Source organism: Heteronotia binoei, chromosome 2 (assembly GCF_032191835.1).
Source record: "Heteronotia binoei isolate CCM8104 ecotype False Entrance Well chromosome 2, APGP_CSIRO_Hbin_v1, whole genome shotgun sequence".
NCBI classification, from domain to species: domain Eukaryota; kingdom Metazoa; phylum Chordata; class Lepidosauria; order Squamata; family Gekkonidae; genus Heteronotia; species Heteronotia binoei.
In genome coordinates this window covers 132,434,756-132,456,746 of record NC_083224.1, presented here as the reverse complement: position 1 = coordinate 132,456,746, position 21,991 = coordinate 132,434,756, and the positions used below count along the sequence as shown (strand labels likewise).

Below are 21,991 nucleotides of genomic sequence, written 5' to 3'. Positions count from 1 at the left end.
CCACCATATTTTAATGTATTTTTTTCCTGATTGCAAACTAGAATGATGTATATATTTATGTTACATGTTAAAAAGTAAATTAGTTGGACAGGAAAAACTTCTGGGAAAGAAATACCTTCTTTTTGAACCAGGTTTATTAGCAACAGAATAATTAACAGGCATTCTCACATTCTGACATGTTACTGTTTTATGGTTTCCCACGCTAATTCAACCCAGATAAAAGGTTTTCTGAATTTGTTAATTTTACTATTTAGTTTTAGTTTTTAACTTTGTACCACTTGGCATTCCAAACCCCACCAGCTATATGTGGCTCTGCTTACTGTACCTCATTCCTCGTTTGAAGAAGTGTGCATGCACATGAAAGCTTACGTTCTGAATGAAACTAAGTTGGTCTTAAAGGTGCAATTAACTCCTATTTAGTTTTACTCCCAGAAAGCTGAGAGTAAAAAAAAAAAAGCTGCTTGATTTTTTTGGTGCCACCTTGTGATTAGTATAAAAACCACTGGCTTCTTTATACAATATGCTATGTTTTTAGATTATTGTCAAAACCATTATATGAAATGAGTCAGAGCAGCCTTACACATGTAAATTTCATGTTATTGAATGGGATTTATACCTTGGAGGGTATCCATTGGATTGCAGCCATTTTCACTATAATAGTACTAGTTTAGATAGATAACATGCAATAGAAAGTCTTAATGCCATAAAATGTAGAATGACGCAGAAGTAACTTGATGTCAACCCAGTTGTAGCACAGAGAAATATTTTAATCTCCAGAGTTAGATTTTAGTTATGCTAATCCGAATTAGCTATAAAGTCAGGGGTGGGGTAGTCTTAATAAACAGTGTGAATTTTGAAGTGGTCTTTAATAACAAAATATTTACAATGTATTCATCATACTGTTTTCTGAATACGCAGAAGACTGAATATAGTTAATTATACCCATTCCTCTCTAGGAACAAGACAATTTTGTTTTACTTTAACATTCTGAAATGTGCCAGCCCTATAGTGCTTATAAACCTACAGTGCCCTACAACACAGGTAAGTAAAAGTTAACTCTGAAAACACGCCATATCTCATGTTTGGAGCTGCATGCAAGCTGATTTCTTTTCACAGTTTCCACTTTCTCTATGGTAGGAAAACAAACATAAACATTACTGTCATTACATACAGATTGACTTTTACAGAATCTGTAGCAATACAAGAAGATATAAAAGAAAATGGCTTGTCCATTGTAAATGTGACCATTGAATGTACTTCAGAGCATGACTGAATTGCTGTTAGGCTTGCCAATCCCCAGGTCCCAGCGGGGGTTCTTCCGCTTTCCCAGGCTTTTTTCCGCCCCCAGTCAGCTGCCAGCGGGAAAAATTCCCGCCCCCAAAGCCACCATGTAACTTTCCACCTCCGGAGGCTTCAGTCTCCAATTGCTAAGGCTTCCTCTTGGGATGGTGTGTCTGTGTTACTTTGAAGAAGTTTGCTGCAATTCATGAGTAGAGATGCCAATCCCTCGCTTCAGAGTGACCAGAAGTGGGGAGGGGCGGGGGGGGGGGGAAGGGAAGGAAACGTCTAATGGGCACTTCATTATTCCCTATGTGGAGATCGATTCTCACAGGGTATAATATAGAATTGATCTGGAGGTATCGGGGGCTCTGGGGGGGCTGTTTTTTGAGGGAGAGGCACCATATTTTCAGTATAGCATCTAGTGCCTCTCTCCAAAATACCCCCCAAGTTTCAAAATGATTGGACCAAGATAGATAGATAGATAGATAATTTTATTTATATCCTGCCCTCCCCGCCGGAGCAGGCTCAGGGCGGCTAACAACATCATTCAAATTCCATTATACAAAAGACAAGGTTACATTTAACATTAAACCAGGGGGTCCAATTCTATGAACCCCAAAAGAAGGTGCCCTATCCTTCATTATTTCCTATGGAAGGAAGGCATTTAAAAAGGTGTGCTGTCCCTTTAAATGTGATGGCCAGAACTCCCTTGGAGTTCAATTATGCTTGTTATCTGGCTCCACCCCCAATGTCTCCTGGCTCCATCCCAAAGTTTCTTGGCTCCACCCCCGAAGTCCCCAAATATTTCTTGAATTGGACTTGGCAACCCTAATTGCTGTGCATATCATGTATTCTGTTGTATGTGTCCGTGCAATATTACAGCATTTCTGTCTAAGTGCCTTTGGAAAAAAATGTAAATGGTTCTAATCAGGCCTCAGATTCAGCAGGAGCTCACAGGAGCGCAGCTCTTGAACTTTTCTGAGAGTTCCACCTCCTTCTTCCTATCTTGTCCATTGAATACTAGGTGCAGCTGCATAGCAATTCCTGGATGAGCTCCACCACCTATTTTTCTACAAAACGACTCCTGGTTCTCATGTTTCTTTTTCTCTCATAGCACAAATCTGTAAAAAAAATCTGTAAAATTTTCTTCTTAAAGGCAGTAATCATGTTGGTTTGTCTAAAAAATTAGCAGTATTGTGGGGGGCTGATAATGATCATTGTTTCACCTTAAGTGAACCTTTGGCTTGCCTAATCACTTGCTGATGCTAATCAGTGTCTCATTTAGAATGGACAGTAAATTTTTCTGATGATGCTTTTATCAAAATGATGTTATTGTGTCCCACGGCTCTCAAAGAATATTAACTCTTATTATAGAAAACTTATTCATGAAGTTGTGCTTTTATTACCATGTAACATACCAAACCTGTATGACAAAACTGTCCTACTGATGGGTAAGGCATTATTTTCTGGCCATGGCAGTCCATCAGAACCTTGAGGCCATCTCTGGCTTTTCCAACAGACAGGGGCAGGGGAGAAAACTAAGGTTAGATTTCTGGTATAATTTGTTTTCAATTATCAAATCCTGTGTTTGACTGGTAGATTATATCCTGGAAGTCCACCTATCCATTACTACCTCTTTCCTGCCACTCTCAAATTTCTGTCCCAGCTTCCAAGATTCCTTATTTGCTGCCTCTAGCTTCTGTACCCTGATATATGGCTAAGCTTTAAGATAGACCCCAAGGGAGTATCCTGCTGCTCTCCGGGCCAAGAGTACAACTTCCCTTGGGACGACCTAATGATAGATTAGGTGATGGATTGAATGTATTAGGTCATGAAAGTATTAGGTGATGGACTGAATGTATTACATATCCATTTCCCTGCACTGCTATACAGAGTGGATGGTGTGCATTAATTGATTATTTGTCCATAGTTTCCCTCTCTGGATGTTCTTAATTCCTTGAACTACAGTTGAATTAGCTATACTTTTTTTTAAAAAAAATCACAAATGAAATCTAATGTTTTCCTGTATTTATTTATTTAGAAAATTTCTACACTGCCTCTTCAGAGGACCTGCTTAAGGTTGCTAAAGAAAAGTGTAATGAAAATACATCACAATAAATGTTAACAATTAAGATTCAGTGTTACAAGCCCAGCTGTGGCATTAAAAAGCATAAAACACTAAGCACCTTAAAACACATTTACAGGCTAAAAGAAAACTGAACACATGTATTTTCATTTAGTTCTGAGTGACTGTTTACAAAACTATGAATGAAATATGAGAAAGTATTGATAATACAAAACTGAAAATCCATTTAATAAGGAGAGGTTTGATTTTACTGTGTTGTTAATCACACATTTTATAAATTACCTACAAATAGTAATTGTTTTAAATATAAAATACACACTTAATTAATTTTGCATGTTATGTTATGTTATGTTATGTTATGTTATGTTATGTTATGTTATGTTATGTTATGTTATGTTATAATACATTGTATTTTATTACAAAGGATTCTAATTGATGTAGCATATCTTTCTACAAGACCACTGAAATGCCATGTGTTGTATGTCCCATCCTAAGCAATTGTATACTGGCACAGCACATTTTGGGATTAGAAAATAAATCCCAACAATCCATGGAAACTGGACTAACGTCATATGACATTGGAAAGGATCAGGGCTTTTTTTTGTAGCAGGAATTCCTTTGCATATTAGATTACACCCCCCCTGATGTAGCCAATCCTTACAGGGCTCTTCTTACAGAGCCTACTGTAAGCTCTTGGAGGATTGGCTACATCAAGGGAGTGTAGCCTAATATGCAAAGAAGTTTCTGTTACCCAAAAAGCCCTGGAAAGAATTACATCTTGAATAAAGCTTAGTCCAGCCAAGCCTTAACCTGTAAGCAACCTTCAAGTGATGCAGACTTAGTTGACTTTTGATAGTACCATTGAGAGGAAATTGTACTCAAATTAACCTGTAAGAGTGGAAAGCAGTTTTAACCATCACAGACTTTATTGATCAGTGCTGATATCCATTTGCTGATACCCATTTGCTGCATTGCCTTCATAAGCAGGTAGTATAATTTTTCAACCTTGAAGAGAAAATTTTCTTTTAGTGTGTGTATGCGTATATGTGCACACACACACACACACCACTTTAAAATAAAATTAATACATAAGTACTTTTACCAGGCAGGATGACTTGGAAAGATGAAGTGGCTGGGGAAAAGATTCAAACTGACTACCCTTATAGTATTTCAAACATGTTTATCTAGAAAGAAAGAAAGAAAGAAAGAATTACTTAAAGAAAAAGAATTACTGTGTCTGCTGTGCTAAGCAACCAATCTGATAAAATGAAGCACTCTTAGAGATGGTTTTTTTTTTCCCTAACTGCTTTGATTATATAACTTTCTCATCCTCCAGTGCTGCTTCAATCAATGTGTATTTTTCTTCTCTTAAAGCTTTGTGTCTCAAAGTGCCCAGACAGGTTTGCAACCTACATAGACATGCAATCTTCTTACAGATATAACAAAAGTTATTGGGAGTATTACAGACAGTTCTGCAAGCCTGGTTTTAATAAGCCATGGAAGGTGAGTATACAGACATACTGCAGTCTGAGACTGCATTTTATGATTTTTTGTTTCAATCTAGGCTGGCCAGCTCCCCCCTCCCCCAAGCTACCAGTAGAGGATGTGGATGTAGGGTTGGCAGATCCAGGTTGGGAAACTCCTGGAGATTTGGAAATGGAGCTTGAGAAGGACAGGGACCTCGGTGAGGTACAATGCCATAGAGTCCAACCTCAAAAGCTGCCATTTTCTCCAGGGAAACTGATCTCTGTAGTCTGGAGATGTACTGTAATTCAAGGAGAACCCGGGGCCCAATTTAGAGACCAGCATCATCATTATCACCATCATCATCACCACCACCACTACTACTACAATGATAATAATAATTATAATTACTTCTACTACTATTCACCCTCCTTTATGCAGTAAGGCTCAGGGCAGGTTACAACATTTAAAACTGACACACAATTAAATACAATTTAGATTAAAGTTAACAATCCCAGTGTTGACAATTCCACTTTAGATGGCACAATAGGACAGATCCAGAATTGGTCCATGGTGGGGAGCCGCTACTCATCCCTGACCATATGCCTGATGGAACAACTCTGTCTTGTAGGCCCTGCAAAATTGTTTCATGTCTTGCAGGCACTGGGTCTCATTGAACAGATTGTTCCACCAAGTTGGGGTCAGGACCGAAAACACCCTGGCCCTGGTCAAGAATAGCATATTTTGATCTGTATAGCTGTAGCAATTTTGTCTGTTGTTCATTCCAACTAAATTTTCCTCTAGCACAAATCATGTGAACCCAGGTATGGCCAGAAATGGGCAGAAGGTCTCTTTTAGTGGTATATTGATTAATTAAATCACTATTTTTACAATCTATTTTAAATGTTGCCTATGTTTTTAGACATTTTTAGTGGCGGCAGCAGCAGATAAGTAAACAGTCCATATAAATAAATAAATGACCAAAAATGTGATGCTGTATTTCCAACTTATATGATGCAGTGGCTTCATGAAACATGCCTTTTGAAATGGCATTGAGCATTCACTGTAAAGAGACTAGAGCAGTGGATTTTCATGGACTACATTCAGACTCTACAACAAACAGAGGTTTGTCCATGACTCACACAAACTTGTGTGTGCTTCCCTGCTCGCCTTATGCAGGGAATGTAATGGAAAGCTTCCAGTTTTGGGAAGCCTTGGATCAGGCTCCAGTACACCATGATGTTCAAGTGCAATGCCTGAGCAAAGCAAAGTTTGTTTCTTTTTGCAAACTGATATCTGAAATGTTTAGAGTCCTACTTTTTGAGAAGGAAGCAAACTCATATTTACCCAGACACCTTCATATAGATATCACAGTGAGTTGTATCATAACTCAAGGCATCCCAGTCCCATAAAGCTTCTGTTGTTCTCTGTGTATGTGGACATGAGGAGGGAAGTGGGCAAGCTTAGGGGATGAGTAAAGCAAGATATATAGATGTATCAATCTGTTTTATAATTTTGGGTAGTGTTTAATAAATAATTAAATTATCCTGAGTGGTCTGTACCATTTACAGGATGAAAGTATAGTTGCCATTTTTGTATGTTCCTCACATAAAGAAACTCCCTGAAAGTTATAAAATAGCACCCCATGATGAAACATTCTGACACATTTTTTATTTCCAGCAGTGCCAGCCTTGCCTTTGTAGGTTTTTATGCAGAGGAACATTGAAACATGTAATCCCCAACTTGTAGCTTTAGGTGGAACATCAAATCCCTAACACCTCGTTTGCATCTCATTCTGTGCATTTAGACTAGGCCATAGCTCCACTCATGGGGCCGGGGGGGCAGGGGGTATGACTGGTATATCTGGCAGCTTGCATGTTAGGAGCCATTATATATACTATTGCTTTAATGTCATCATTTATTATGATTTTTGAATAACAAAAAATCTTATTTTTAAAAATTAAAAAAGGCCAATAATAAATTGTCTTGCCAAGTCAGCGTTTCAAATTAAGAGTTTTAGTGCATTTGTCTGGCCAAAGCTGATAGCACTGTGTAAGGGGAATTGTAGAGAGCAGTCCTAAACAGAATCTTGTTCAGGTCTAATTCTTAGGATTGCAGATAGATCCAGGTGGGTAACTGTGTTGATCTGAAGCAACAAAATAAAATAAGAGTCCAATGGCACCTTTAAGACCAACAAAATTTTATTCAAGGTATAAGCTTTCATGTGTTACACACACATGAAAGCTTATACCTTGAATAAAACTTTGTTGATTTTAAAGGTGCCACTGGACTCTTACTCTATTCTTAGGATTGCAGTTAGTCTTTAAGGAGATATAGCCAAACTTAAAAAGGAATACTGGAACACAACAGTTGGAGGAAATGATGTTTTTGAGCAGAAAAATGGCTAGTACCCCATCCTTCCTCTATAGATTCTCCACTCTTAAAATCACTCCCCTGAAGCTACGTCATTCTTTAAAAACTGACAAGAGATTCAGTATCACAGGCATTAGTGTGTAAATTGTAGTTAAACCTGGAGTCTAGGACATACTAAAGGAGTTTGGCCTGACATTAAGTGCCTAGCGTAGAAAACATTTTATTTTATGTGTAGTCTTGGAATTCATTGGTCAGATTTTTTTAAGAGTCTAGGGTAATACAAACATAAGCAGGGCTTTTTGGTAGAAAAAGCCCAGCAAGAACTCATTTGCATATTAGGCCACACCCCCTGACACCAAAACAGCCGGAACTGCGTTCCTACTCAAAAAAGCCCTGAATATAATATCTTATTTGACATATTATTTAGGAAGCATCTGATTTTAAAAATGGCCAGGGTTTTTTTGTAGCAGGAACTCCTTTGCATATTAGACCACAACCATCTTATGTAGCCAATCCTTCAGGAGCTTACAGGGCTCTTATTACAGGGCCTACTGTAAGCTCTTGGACATCAGGGGTGCGTGGCCTAATATGCAAAGGAGTTCCTGCTACAAAAAAAGCCCTGCAAATGGTTCAGGTAGGAAATCATCTGCAGTGGCTTCGTTCCAGAATACAGCTGGGAAATGGGTGTTAGTCATGGGAATTAATTACCTTGCAATCACATTAACAAGTTTGAAGCAACTTGTGTATGTGGGTTTTTTTAAATTCAAGCCTACTTTAATTTTCTCACTATCCGGAAAGCCCCTTGCTGAGTCCTGATTGCAGCCTTAAGTTAATTATGCTAATTGTCTTAAAAGGTAATTTTCTTCTATCAGAGATGAGGGCAAACCCACCTGCTAAAGAATGTTTTGTTCAAAAGGCATGTCTGATGCCTGCTGTTCTGTTTTCATTGTTCGTAGGATACTGGAGAGACATGCATCAATCATATTTCTCATTAAGATTCCTCACTTAGGCATCATGAAATCATTTCACAGATTTTTTTTTTTAAATGAGGCAAACTGGAATATGTTCTCAATTATTTTTATTTTACAATATTTAGAACTAGTATACTTTGGAGCATTTTTAGCATCTGTTTTTCCTTTGTTTTCCAGTCTGTGGCCCAAGTTATGCGTGATGAGGATTGTCCCTCCATGATCATTCCAAGTCGACCTTGTGAGTATTTGTGCTGCAGACACCTCTCTTATAAAGCATATAGTGGTCTTGTGACACTGAGATAGCTGGAAAGTTAACATATTGATTATTGAGACACTCTGAGCTTATTTTGGATAAAATGCCATGTCATACTAGAATTTCTAAGACCAAGCATACTTACAGAAAAATCCAAGCAATGTCTCACATGTATTTTAAGGCAATTTGTCATTAGGACCCCCTCCCCTTCATTTAATGCAGGGGTGTCAAACTCATTTGTTATGAAGGCCAGATCTGACCTAAATGAGACCTTGTTGGGCCAGGCCATGTCAGGTTCAGCTGAGTCATGTCAAGCCGGGCCATGTGTGCAGGGAACTGGGCAAAGGAAGCTCTGGCTCTTTCCTTCTTTCCTCAGGGGACTGGGGGGGAGGAGCCTCAGTCAATAGAAGGAAGAGAGGCTTGGCTCAGTAGCTTTGCTGTGCAATTGAGAGAGCCTGGCAAAGCAAGTTATTTCTCCCCAGGGAAGGGGCCTCATCCAATGAAGAAAACAGAGGTTTTGCTCTGTAGCTCCTGTGTAATTGAGCAAGCCTTGCAAAGCAAGCTGTTATGCAGAAGGAAGCAAGAGATAGGGAGAAGAAAGCAGATGACAGCCAGTTGCTCAGGGGCCTGATAGGAGCTCTCCAGGGGCCTGATTTGGCCTCCAAACTGCATGTTTGACACCCCTGATTTAATGCATTAACATAATTTCTAGGTTTGGTAATTTTTAAATATGACCATATTTCCCTTAAGCTAGTGCAGGTGCCACTAAGGCTGGTTTTCCGTTTATTCTCTTTTGCTCTCTCTGTTACTACATGCTGTGTATGGTTGCTAAATATGCATGTTTAGTGCCATCAAGTTGCTTCCAACTTTCAGCTACCCTATGAATTAATGTCTTCTATGCTTGCCAATCCCTAGATCTGGCATGGGATCCGCCAGTTTTGGAGGCTCCTCTCCACTGCCAGCCAGCTGGCCTGTGCGGGGAAGCCCTGTCCCAACAGCCACAGTGTGTCTTTAGATCTCAGGCAGGCTTAGAAGCTTGCAAACTGCTTCTGTTTTGGAAGGGAGTGTGTGTGCCTTTAAATCTCAGTAAGACTAAAGCTGCAAGGGAGCAAGGTGAGGAGGCAGAGCCACATGTGTAAGATTGGAAGTGAGAGAGCCCAGTCCTTCTGTTCCTTTCACATTCCTTTCAGAACCTCTTTGGAATAGTAAGGAGGTGGTTAAAAAGGGGGGAGATAGTAAAAAGTTAACTGCAACCTGATAATGGGATAGAAGAAAAGCTGTCTACACCATTGCCCCAGGGAGATCACAAAAGTGTGGGCATGCAAACTATTTATTTGGCTGCTTTGTGTGTGTGTGTTCACTTTCATTTAGCAGCTGCTGGGGAACAAAAAAGGCAAAAAAAGAGGAAGAAGAAATGAAGCCTGTATTAAGGGGAACTGCACTGCTGCATTTTTATTTATTTATTTGGAATGGGAAAGTCTCCCAGCTCCAGATATTTCCTGAGTTGGACCTGGCAAGTCTTCCGAAATGTCCTCAGGTCTTGCAAACTGAGGGCCATCAATCCATTGACAAATGAACTGATGGAATCAATCCATTTCTTTTTCGGTCTTTCTTTTCCTGCTGCCTTCAATTTTTCCTAGCATTTTTTTTTTTTTTTGCCTTTTCCAGTGAATATAGTGATTTCAAATGCCGTGGTTTGCTCTGCAAATAAGAGTTCTTGTGGACAAGGAGATAAATATGTAGTGGCTCAATGCTGTAGTATTTAAAATCATGATACTGGATTGTTAATAGGAATCACTATTAGTGATCAAAGGTACCCTTCCATTCAAATAGGAATGGTTAAATGTAAATAAAGCAGTTCTTAAATGTGTGCCATGCTAGGGATAAAAATGTGCCTAGAGAATTAAAACTGAATTTCAGTTAGAACATTTTGACCGATTTCATACAAAGCTTTTTCTGGGTGGAGAGCCCTTTTGCTCCCTGGGCTTCTTTCCTTTTTTGCACAAGTTGCCCCAGAGCTGTGAGTTAGCATGGGGCTCTTCCACAGCAAGCAGGATCCTCTTCCAAGTGGTTTCTGCTTGCCATGGGAGAACGATGCACCAGCTTGCAGCTCTGGGGCAACTTGTGTGAAAACAGAGAAGCACTGGGATCAAAAGGGCTCTTCACTTGGAACAAGCCCTTGTGCGAAATCGGTCTTTGTGTTCACAGGTGACACAAGTGTCTTAGGACAGCTGAAATATGAGTGAACATGGCAATCAATGGGCTTAAGGCCAGATAACAGTCTATTTAAAACAGTATTTCATATATAATACACACCACTAGCAAAAGTGTTGCTCAAAGCAGTGTTTTATGACACAGATGACATTGCTGTAAGAGTCAATCCAAGATGGACTGAACTGTAAAGGAAATATAGGTAACAAGAATTGGACTAGGTAACAAGAATTAAGCAAAAGGCTTTCTTACTACTGTAAAGGTAAAGGTCATCTCTTGTGCAAGCACCAGTCGTTTCTGACTCTGGGGTGACATTGCTTTCACAAATACCGTTTTTGCACACAGCTTACCTCGCAGTCACAATCCTGTTCCCTCCGCAGTGTCTCTCGGATTTCCCACCATCTGCGCCAGAGTTACAGGAAGTGCCGTGGCTTTTGCGTAGCAAAATTTAAACTGGGTTTTAGAGGTTTACGTTTGCTACGCAAAAGCTGCGGCACTTCCTGTAACTTTGGCACTGATGGTGGGAAAATCCGACCGGACGCTGTTCAAAGTTTTCATGGCAGACTTTTTTATGGGATGGTTTGCCATTGCCTTCCCCAGTCATTTATTCTTTACCCCCAGTAAGCCGGGTACTCATTTTACCGACCTTGGAAGGATGGAAGGCTGAATCAACCTTGAGATGGCTTCTTGAACCCAGCTTCTGCCAGGATTGAACTCCATACAGAAGAATGACTGAGCAGTGCAAAAACCTTGTAACATGGAACCACTTAAGAGAATGTTGTGCAAGCATAAAACTGTTGAACTGATTACAACAATGGTATTGCAAGACAAAATATCAGTATTGAAATGTAATCAAAATGAATTCAAGGTACATTATATATGTTTCTTTTAACAGTTCTTAAGAGATGTTTTCCTGATTTCTCCACTAAAAATGGTGTTCTGACTGTGGCCAATCGAACTACTTTCATTGATGGAAGAGGAAAAACTAGAAATGTAACTGATCTCAGGGAAGCTGCAAAGTATGTGTGTTTGTTGTTTCTATTATTTTTGATTTGACACATAATTTGTGTTACTTAATACAGTTATTTTAGAGTATTTCTCAAATAGATCTAGCTGTAGATTAAATGGGATATGTGTTGTCATTCTCTGTATCCATTGTTTCAGAACAAAAGTAGGTTCTGTTATTTCAGAGCAAACGCAAAATCCTTTTCCTGTTTATAGCTCCCTCCACAGCTTATCTCACCAGTGAAATAAAATAACTAATAAGAACATAAGTAGAGCCTGCTGAATTAGACCAGTGGTCCAGCTAGTCCAGCAGTGGCCAACAAGTTGCCCTGGATAGCCGAACAAATAGGACGTGGAGGCCAAGGTTTTCCCCTGCTGTTGCCTCCCTTCACTGGTATTCAGAGGTTTGCTGCCTCTTGACATGGAAGCTCCTTTCAGTCACCATGGGTAGTAGCCATTTATGGATGTCTCCTCCATGAATCTATCTAACTCTCTTTTAAAGGTATCTGTGCTGATAGTCATTACTACTTACCTTGGCAATGAATTCCAGTGTAATTACTTGTTGAGTAAAGAAGTAAAATCATATAATAGAATAATAGAGTTGGACCATCTAGTCCAACCCCCTGCAAAGCATCCCAGACAAGTGTTCATCCAGCCTCTGCTTAAAAGCAGGTGTTGCTTTGTAGAAAAATAGGTGGTGGAGCTCATTCAGGGATTGTTATGCAGCTGCACCTACTATTCAATGGACAAGCTGAGAAGAAGGAGGGGGAACCCTCAGAAAGGTTCAGGAGCTGTGCTCCTGTGAGCTCCTGCTAAATCCAACACCTGCTTAAAAGTATTTCCTTTTGTCTTTTCTGAACCTTCTTCCCAACAATCCCATTAGTTGCCACTGTTCTAGTATTATGGGAAAGGCAGAAAAAGCTCTCCGGCCACTTTGTACACCTCATGCATAATTTTATAAGCCGTTCTTTAGCTGTTATTTTTCTAGACTGAAAAGTCGCAGACTCTCCAGCCTTTCTTCATAGAAAAGTGCTCCAAGCACTAATCATGTTCATTGCTTTCTTTTCTACTTTTTCCAGTTCTGCAAGATACATTGACCAGAATTCATTTGGATGCTGCACTTTGTACAGGAGCATCACAAATGAGGCTGCACCTTATACAAGGGCATTACAGTACTGGTTGTTTTATTTTCAGTTGCTTTCCTAATAATTCTTAGCATGGAGTTTGCCTTTTTCAGTGCTGCTGCACTCTGGGTCAGCATTTTCATTGAGCTTTTTACTACAACCTCAAGATATCTTCAAGTTCAGACTCCATCAGTTCAGACTCCATCAGTTCAGACCCCATCAATTCAGACCCCATCAAAGGATATTTTAAATCAGGCAGTTTTGTTCCAACATGCATCACTTTACATATACCTATGTTGATCTTAATTTGCCACATTCTTGCCCACTTATACAATTTAGAGTGATCCTTCTGTAGCTCTTTACAATCCATCTTGGTTTTCGCAATCCTGAATATAAAGATCATCCCTCTTTGGCACCATGCCCTGACCCTTGGTCATTTCACTGCTTTCACTCCTTTGAGGCCCTCCCCAGGCCTCAAAATAGAAGGGAGGGTTGCATCACTCAAGCCTACCCTCTTGTTCCCGGTGCAGTACCCCTGTCTTGCCAATATAAGGCTGCCTCTCTTCTCCATGGTCTGGTTAGGGAGCCACCATTTATTCTTCTTCTCTGTCCCTTCCAATGAGCCCTACTCCCTTACCTCACCCTTATGGCCTGAGCCATTATGAGGGTCAGGGTTTGGAATACCAATTCTGCTCCTTCCCGGTCTCCTGCCCCATTCTTGTTGGCCCTCCCACTTTCATTCACTGTCCAGTTCCTTTAGACATGCCCACTCAGTCTGGCTCCACCCAGGTTCTTGCATTATTGAACCCTTCCTAGCCTCCACCCAGGCTGTGATAATTGGGCTTCTGCTGATTGCTTCTGTGCTTGCTAGATGGTTTAACGGCTTCTGAGGCTGGCTCTTCTATGACATCATCTTCATTTTCCGGTTCCGAGAGATAATGTCATCAGCCAGTGCCTGAAGCTCTGGAGCTGAGACGGGACATAGTAAAGCCCATGTCCAGTTGCTGCAGCTACCTGCTGCCCAGGGTCCTACCCTGGGTTTTCTGGCCAAGTTGACAGTGGCTGCCTACAGGGCCGGCGCTTGGGAGTCAACAAACTAGGCAATGGCCTAGGGGCTGGCTCCCACAGGGGCGCCTCCCTCCCTCCTGGCACAATCGGCTGCCCCTCCAATCCTGCCTCCCCCCCACCCGATGCAATCGACTACACTTTGGTCCTTCCGCTCCCGCCTTTCCTCCCAGTGTGATCAGCTGTGTCTGGGCCCTTCTGCTCCTGCCTCCCCCCCACCCGGCACGGTCACAGCATGCTACACCCCCACCAGCTGTGACACGGCGTGCTGCTTATCTTTTTTCTTCTAAGAATGTGCTGGAGAAGGCTTGGCTCCCCCTCCCTTCTGGATCTTCTTCGTGGTCTCTGTGCAGTCCCACATATGGGTAATCCGCAGGATCGGGCCCGACCTCGGAGAATTCAAAGCAACCTTGAGCGTTAATTTTGGCGCGTCTTCCCCTCGTCCTGGGGAGGAGGCATCGTCTGCGCATGCCTGGACGAGGGGGAGGCGCCTAGCCCACTCAGTTTCTTCTTTACCGCCGTCCGGATCACACCTACCTCATTGAGTCTCCTGCTTCTTCACTGCAATCTACCTCCAACGTCCTTCTTCAGCTTTCTTCAGCTTTTCTTCACCTCTTTACTTCGTCTTCTGGTATCGTATAAAAAAAAATCTTACTATTTTTCGATCTTTTCCCTTCCGTTCCCCCCCCCTTCCCCTCCGGGCAGATGGAAGGAAGAGACAAAATCACTTTCAAACACTGCATTCGCTGCTCTTCTAAAATCCCTTCATCAGACGGCCATTCCTTGTGCCTATTCTGCCTCGGCGAGGCACATCGCACGGATACCTGCCTGCACTGTAGTCAGTTCGGCAAGCAGGCCCGTAAAAACCGTGCCGCACGGCTCAAGAGCCACCTCCTGGAATCTTCCCTCCAGCCAGCCATGTCTCACGCGGCGCAACAATCTACGCCATCTTCCCTGCCTGCAACGGGAATGGTGCAGCCGGCAGCTTCCGTGGCCCAGGCTCCCTGTAAGCTTAAGTCCGGGAAACACTCCAAAAAATCTGACGACGCCAAAAAGTGCCATCGATCGGACTTGACTCATACGGACTCGACCGGCCTGAAGGCTCCGAAGAAACCTAAAACCAGCCATAAGTCTTCCGACCCATCTTCCTCCGCAAGGCCTTCAGCTTCGAAGCCGACGACGAGCTCCAGCACTTCGATCCCGATTACACCAGCCTCGAAGTCGACCTCGACGCCAGCCATTACACCACTAGAGATCATCCGCATCTCATCCAAATCACCCTCGATACAAGACTCTCCACCCGAGAAGATACTGGACATTGATTCACCCATCTCAACTAAAAGTCAACACCTCAACACGCTCGATGCACGTTCCTTTCGGGAAGTTCCTCTGCAACCGCTGTCAGCACATTCCCTTGTCAGGGAACCTTCGACTCTGAAGGAACTACCACCCCGTCTCCGAACTCAAAGGTCTCAAAGCCGCCATAGGGAACGTTACTATTACTATTCCCCTTCAAGGTCCAGATCACCGTCTCCCCGGGACCAACGGGGACATCGAAGATCTCCCTCTCTCGACACTTACCGTCAGGCAGAGCCTAGGTACCGTGAGGACTTCAGACACGATTCCCCTCGATACCGTGATCGAGCCTACAGAGATGATCGGGTTCGATATCGTGAACCTTCTCCACACAGACATTACCCTTATTACGAGGATCGCTCTCGATACCGAGAAGAGCCAGCTCATCATACCTCAAAGCCTAAGCTAATTTCCCCGGCGAGGTCTACCTCGCTGCTTCCACCAAGCAACAACCTCCACTCTTAGAGCCTCCGCCTAAACCACTGGACCACGAACTCGATGATGACTCCGAGGCAGAATAATCCAACTCCTCTCATTCTTCAACTTCGGACTTACACTCTCCGCTCTCTGACATAGCTAAACCGGCAGAGCTGTCACCTTCAGAAGGCCCTAAATCTTACCTGGACCCTCTGTCTAATATGGCCAATTCGCTTAACATCAAGCTCACCACCGATGCTCCCAGGGTCTCAGACGTAGTGTATGACCTAGTGCATGTGGACCTCCCTGCAGGCTCCTCCTTCCCCATGCTTCCCGTCCATCTTGAAACACTCAAGGAAGCTTGGGATAAGCCAGCGTCGGTGCCACCAACCTCTAAAAGGGTTGAAGCTCTCTATAAGGTCCATGCCCCCGAATCAAAGTTTTTGTTTAACCACCCTGCACCGAACTCCATGATTGTTCATTCCTCCTCCAAATCTAAGCAAACCAGACACCCTGTGCCTCCAGAGAGAGAAGGCAAGAAGCTTGATACCATCGGGAGAAAGATATACTCCCTCACCACTGCCACGACTAAGATCCACAATTACATGGCATACTTTTTCGCCTATGCCTTTAATTTGACAACTTACTTAAACACCTTGATTCCTTCTCTACCCGAGGCAACACAGAAACCAGCTGCCAACGCCCTGCAAGAGCTTGCCAGAGTAAGCAAGCAGCAGATCAATACAGCACGCCACGCTGCCCAGTGTTCTTCCAGGACTCTGGCTTCGGCTATAGCCCTGCGTAGACATGTCTGGCTTAGATCCTCATCACTTCAACCAGACATTAAATTCAAAATTGAGGACCTACCCTTCGACGGTCTTGGCCTATTTAATGCCACCACAGATGACATCCTTACAAATGTAGATGACAGCAGAAAGAGAGCCAAGAGACTAGGGGTCACTCAACCTCAACCCCAACTCAACAAACAAAGGAACTGGAGACCATACTATTACAAGAACTCTAGATCTCCAAGACAACCAGAAGGATGGAAACGTAAGCCTCCTCAGTCCAAGCAGCCCTTTCAACAAAGGGCTCGCCCTCAAACATCAAAGAAGACCGCTCCTACCACTAAACAGTCTCTTTGACTCCCCTACCCCCCCAAGACGTCCAGACATCCGACTTCAGCCAAGCCGTCATTCAGACATCCGTCTTCTACCATTCTACCCCATATGGGAGTCCATAACATCGGACTCATGGGTCCTGGCGATCATCCACAGGGGTTACACAATAGAATTCAGGTGCACCCTGAAACATCACAGGTTTCTCACCACACCACCATCCATACCTCTTCAAACAGAAATCGCAACCTTGCTGGACAAGGGTGCAATAGAACCGGTACCAGCACAGTATCATCGTACCGGATTCTACTCCCGCTACTTCCTGGTGCCGAAAAGAGACGGAGGACTCCGCCCCATCCTTGATCTCCACAAGCTCAATCTCCATATTACTCACAAAAAATTCCGCATGATTACCCTTCAATCAATTCTGCCTCTCATCCCAGAACAAGCCTGGATGGCATCTATAGATCTACAGGATGCCTACTTCCACATCACCATCAACCACCATCAAAGAAGATTCCTCAGGTTCGCCATCGGAGATCAACATTTCCAATTCCGCCCCCTCCCATTCGGTCTCTCTACGGCACCGAGGGTTTTCACCAAATGTATGGCGGTGGTGGCCGCAGCATTACGCCAACGAAAAATATCAATCTATCCATACATAGACGATTGGCTGATCGTTGCTCACACAAGAGAACAACTTCAACTGGACGTCTCCACTACTCTCTCCCTTCTGGCCACCCTTGGTCTCCAAGTCAACATAACAAAATCCAACTTAATCCCAACTCAAACAATACAGTTCATAGGAGCAACTATCTCTACGGTCTCCCAAACAGCTTCCCTGCCACAGGACAGAGTACACAGCATCCAATCCATAGCCAACAGAATTATTGCACACCGCTCTCAAACAGCGCTCATCTACCAGAGAATGCTAGGTCTAATGGCAGCTACCACCGCAGTCCTCTGCTTTGCAAAGCTCCACATGCGCCCTCTACAACTTTGGTTCATCAGGACCTTTCACCCTCAGAGACAGCACCAGACAACAGTACTAACCCTTCCGTCTCACATCATCCCATCCTTGAGATGGTGGACGATAGAGCGTCACCTCCGTGTGGGAATGCCTTTCAAACAGGCACCTCCCTCCGTAATTGTCACCACCGATGCTTCCAAGTGGGGATGGGGAGCCCACTTGGGAGCCCTCACAGTTCAAGGCCAATGGACGGACTATGAAAGCTCCTTCCATATCAACTGTCTAGAACTTCTCGCAGTCCACAGAGCTCTGAGGTCCTTCCTTCCATCTCTACAGAACTGCCATGTCCAGGTCACCTCCGACAACATAGCCACCGTTTTTTACATCAACAGGCAGGGAGGCACCGCTTCTACCAGACTATGCAAGAGAGCCCTAGCGCTATGGCATTGGAGCATCAGTCAAGGCATCTTTCTCACAGCAGTCCATCTACCAGGAATCGAGAATGTACAGGCAGATGCCCTGAGCCGTCACCTGATCAACGACCACAAATGGTCCATCAACAGGTGCTACATACTACCTGTCTTCAAAATCTTCGGTACCCCGAAGATAGATGCGTTTGCATCCCCGTCCAATGCCCAGTGCACCCGCTTCTACATGAGAGGGCCGCCGTCACAACTCTCCCTAGGGGATGCCTTTCTCCAGTCCTGGAAGGGAATGCTCCACTACCTCTTCCCTCCAATTCCACTCATCACCAGAGTTCTACAGAAAATACAAGTGGACCGCACCAACTGTATCTTGATAACACCTTGGTGGCCACATCAACCCTGGTTTACCACCCTTCTGCTCCTGTCCAACAACACATTCCTTCAGCTTCCTCAAGCACAGGACCTGCTGTCCCAACAACACGGCAAAGTCTTGCATCACAATCCAGCACTGCTGAAACTGACGGCATGGAAAATCAGTTTTTAGACTTCCCTCCCGACGTCCGTCACGTCCTAGTGAACTCCAGGAAGCCTTCCACCAGAAAATCCTATTCATTCAAGTGGAAGCGCTTCTCTAACTACGCCTCACAGCATAACTTTGACCCTAGCCGGGCTAGCATCTCTCAGGTTCTATCCTACACTCTAGCGCTTTCTAAGACGGGACTTTCTTACTCTTCCCTAAAGGTCCACCTTGCAGCTATCTCTGCCTTTCACCCTTGTATTGAAGGTGTGACAGTTTTTTCTCACCACGCTACCAAGGCCTTCTTAAAGGGCATTATTCGTCTACACCCCCCAATCCGACAAATTCTGCCGACTTGGAGCCTTTTCCTTGTCTTAAGCCAACTTATGAAGCCACCCTTTGAGTCTATGGCATCCATTCCGCTTCATCTGCTGTCTTGGAAAACGGCATTGCTAACAGCACTCACTACAGGCAAGAGAGCCAGTGACATCCGTGCCCTCAGGGCGGACCCACCTTACACAACCTTCCATAACGACAGAGTGGTTCTCCGCCCCGACCCTGCTTTTCTACCAAAAGTTGTCTCACCCTTTCACCTAGGGAAGCCTTCAACCCTACCGGCCTTTTTCCAGCACCCTACGGATGCAGGTCAGCGGGCCCTACATAACTTGGACGCCCGTAGAGCCCTTGCTTTTTACATCGATAGGACTCGACAATTCCGTAAGGATCCGAGACTCTTTGTCACGTATGCAACTCATAACAAAGGTAGCAAAATCTCTACCCAAAGACTTTCAAAGTGGGTTGTCGCTGCCATTGAGTTTTGTTATCAATTGGCAAAGCAGCCAGTTCCGGAGCACATACGAGCTCACTCTACCAGAGCCGTTGCTACCTCGTCAGCCTTCCTAAAGGGCATCCCAATAGAGGACATCTGTGCCGCTGCAGTCTGGTCCTCCCCGTCTACCTTCGCCTCGCACTACGCCCTTGATGTTCGTGCCTGGCGTGACTCATCCTTTGGACAGGCTGTACTGCGTTCCATCTTTGACTGACTGATTCTTCATGCTTTATTGTGAGTACCACTCTTTCTATTGTTTTTTCATAATCATGCTTATTCTTGCAGATCCAGCACCCTCCTCCTGATGGAATAGCTCGCTAATCACCCATATGTGGGACTGCACAGAGACCACGAAGAAGATGGACAGGTTTCTTACCTGTAACTGGTGATATTCGAGTGGTCATCTGTGCAGTCACACATACCCACCCAGCCTTCCCCGCTGCTGGATATTCCTCATCTTAATTTTTCCACCTTGTCGGCGGCAGGAAGAAACTGAGTGGGCTAGGCGCCTCCCCCTCATCCAGGCATTCGCAGATGCCTCCTCCCCAGGACGAGGGGAAGACGCGCCAAAATTAACGCTCAAGATTGCTTTGAATTCTCAGAGGTCGGGCCCGATCCTGCGGATTACCCATATGTGTGACTGCACAGATGACCACTCGAAGATCACCAGTTACAGGTAAGAAACCTGTCCTTCTGTAAAGGAGGGGGGAGGAGCATCCCCCAGCACATTCTTAGAAGAAAAGGGATAAGAAGCATGCCACATCGCAGCTGATGGGGGTGTGGTATGTGATCGCGCCAGGTGGAAGGGTGCGGCATGCTGTGATCACGCCATCAGCTCCCCACCCCCCCACCTTGCTGAAGCTCCCCCATTTTCTCCCTGTTTGCAGCCCTCCCAGCTTGCATGCGCAGCCAGCAACTGAGCCACTCTTTGCACGACTTGCCCAGTGCAGCTGCTGCTGACGTTGTTGCCAAGTTTGCCTCTCTCTGCCTCTCCCCTGCAGCTTTGTCAAAGGGACTTTTGAGAAGGTGCATGCAGGCTACAGCAGGGGCTGAGGGTGGTGGGGTGGACACTCCAACTCTGAAATATTTTGCAAGCCCCCCTCCACAGCTTTTGACTGCCTAGGGGCCTCCATAGGGTTTAATTCAGCACTGGTCCCACTTCATTCAATGCAATTTACAAGCAAATTAAGAATAAGTTTCAAGCATTCTTTTTTCATTTGTCTTTCCTACTAAATTTGGATGAAAACCCCAATTTCTGTTTAAATGGTTCTCTGAAGAGATTATAATCTGTTGTTTCAAATGTTCTCATTCTCCTCAAGTTCTCCAGAAACTTGAGATCTGTGGTACTTCATGTGGTCATCATTGCTAATTCCAAGGTCCTCATGTGTTGTCTCAGAGTTAATTTTAAAAGCTACTGCTTCACTGCCTTCATGAAATTTAAGGCATTTGTTCATGTCTATTCTGGAGCTATTGTGGTGCTCTTCTGGTACCCCTAACTCAGTGTGAAACTTTATTTTTTCCAATTGTACTTTCTTTTTCCTCAGCGTTGCTTTCTCTCTGAGCCTTTAATTATATTTCTGAAAGCTTCAGCTTCTTCTCTTATTGCTTTAATCCTTTATCTTTTGAATTTTCGCCATCTCTAATTTATACTGTCTCTGCTCACTCCTTTAAGTCTCAAATTTTAATCATAATAAAAAAAACCCTTTAATTTTATCTTCTCCTGTCTATTTGATGCTTTTTTAAAAAGGAAGGAAGACCACTTCACCCCTTGTTCTGTCAGACAGGATCAAACCCACAGCTGTCATCACTTTTATTTTGGCAGCTGCCGAGAGGGGGGAGACTGTGATGCAACCACCTACTGGATTGACAAATGTCCAGTTACTCACTCTGGCCTCTCTTTTAGATTATTTAAGCCTCAGCTACCCACAGTCAGGTAAAAGGGGGAACACAAGTTTTGATTAAAGGGTTGGTAGTGTATATACTATGTGCTCCCTAGTGGTGTCTTATTCAAGAACTTGCTCACCACAGCTGTAATTATTTATTAGGTAATTAGAAGTCACTTTTTCATAGATATTTTACTAGACAGATAAGACACAGATGGAGATGAACAACAAAGGCTTATTTAACAGAAAACAACATATTTAATAGGTTAAGGATCGTGTGAAAATGTTTCAGTATCTAAAGTGAACTGCTTCTCAACTTCACCCCCATTGGTTAAAAGTTTTCTCCACTTCATAGCTGAGCCTCAAATAAAATAAGGAAACCCCTGAGGGGAGATTTTATTCCCTTTCCTCAGACGGGTTACTTCAGTAAGTTCAACATAAGCTAACATTTCCCCCTTTTTTCTTTTAAAGTGGTGTCAATAATGTTCTTGATGCAAGATCAGTTGGAATGAAAATTTTCGAAGACTATGCCAGTTCTTGGTATTGGATTTTAATGTAAGTTCTTATCAGAAGGAGTCATGTCTCTCATATGTGAAGTTGCAATGATTCAAGACACAAGACAGTTTCTCCACCCCACCCCCAA

General features: G+C 43.5%; 1 protein-coding gene across 3 annotated transcripts in view; it reads left to right on the top strand.

The window, feature by feature from the left end:
- The window catches only part of SLC44A5 (solute carrier family 44 member 5), a 333,196-nt gene that overhangs the window by 259,715 nt on the left and 51,490 nt on the right, over window positions 1-21,991 (top strand). For all 3 annotated transcript variants that reach the window (XM_060232035.1, XM_060232034.1, XM_060232033.1), the window contains exons 5-9: window positions 957-1,041; window positions 4,742-4,870; window positions 8,353-8,413; window positions 11,535-11,658; window positions 21,820-21,903. In XM_060232035.1, the coding sequence (XP_060088018.1) occupies window positions 957-1,041; window positions 4,742-4,870; window positions 8,353-8,413; window positions 11,535-11,658; window positions 21,820-21,903 (483 nt within the window). The remainder of the gene's footprint in view (window positions 1-956; window positions 1,042-4,741; window positions 4,871-8,352; window positions 8,414-11,534; window positions 11,659-21,819; window positions 21,904-21,991) is intronic.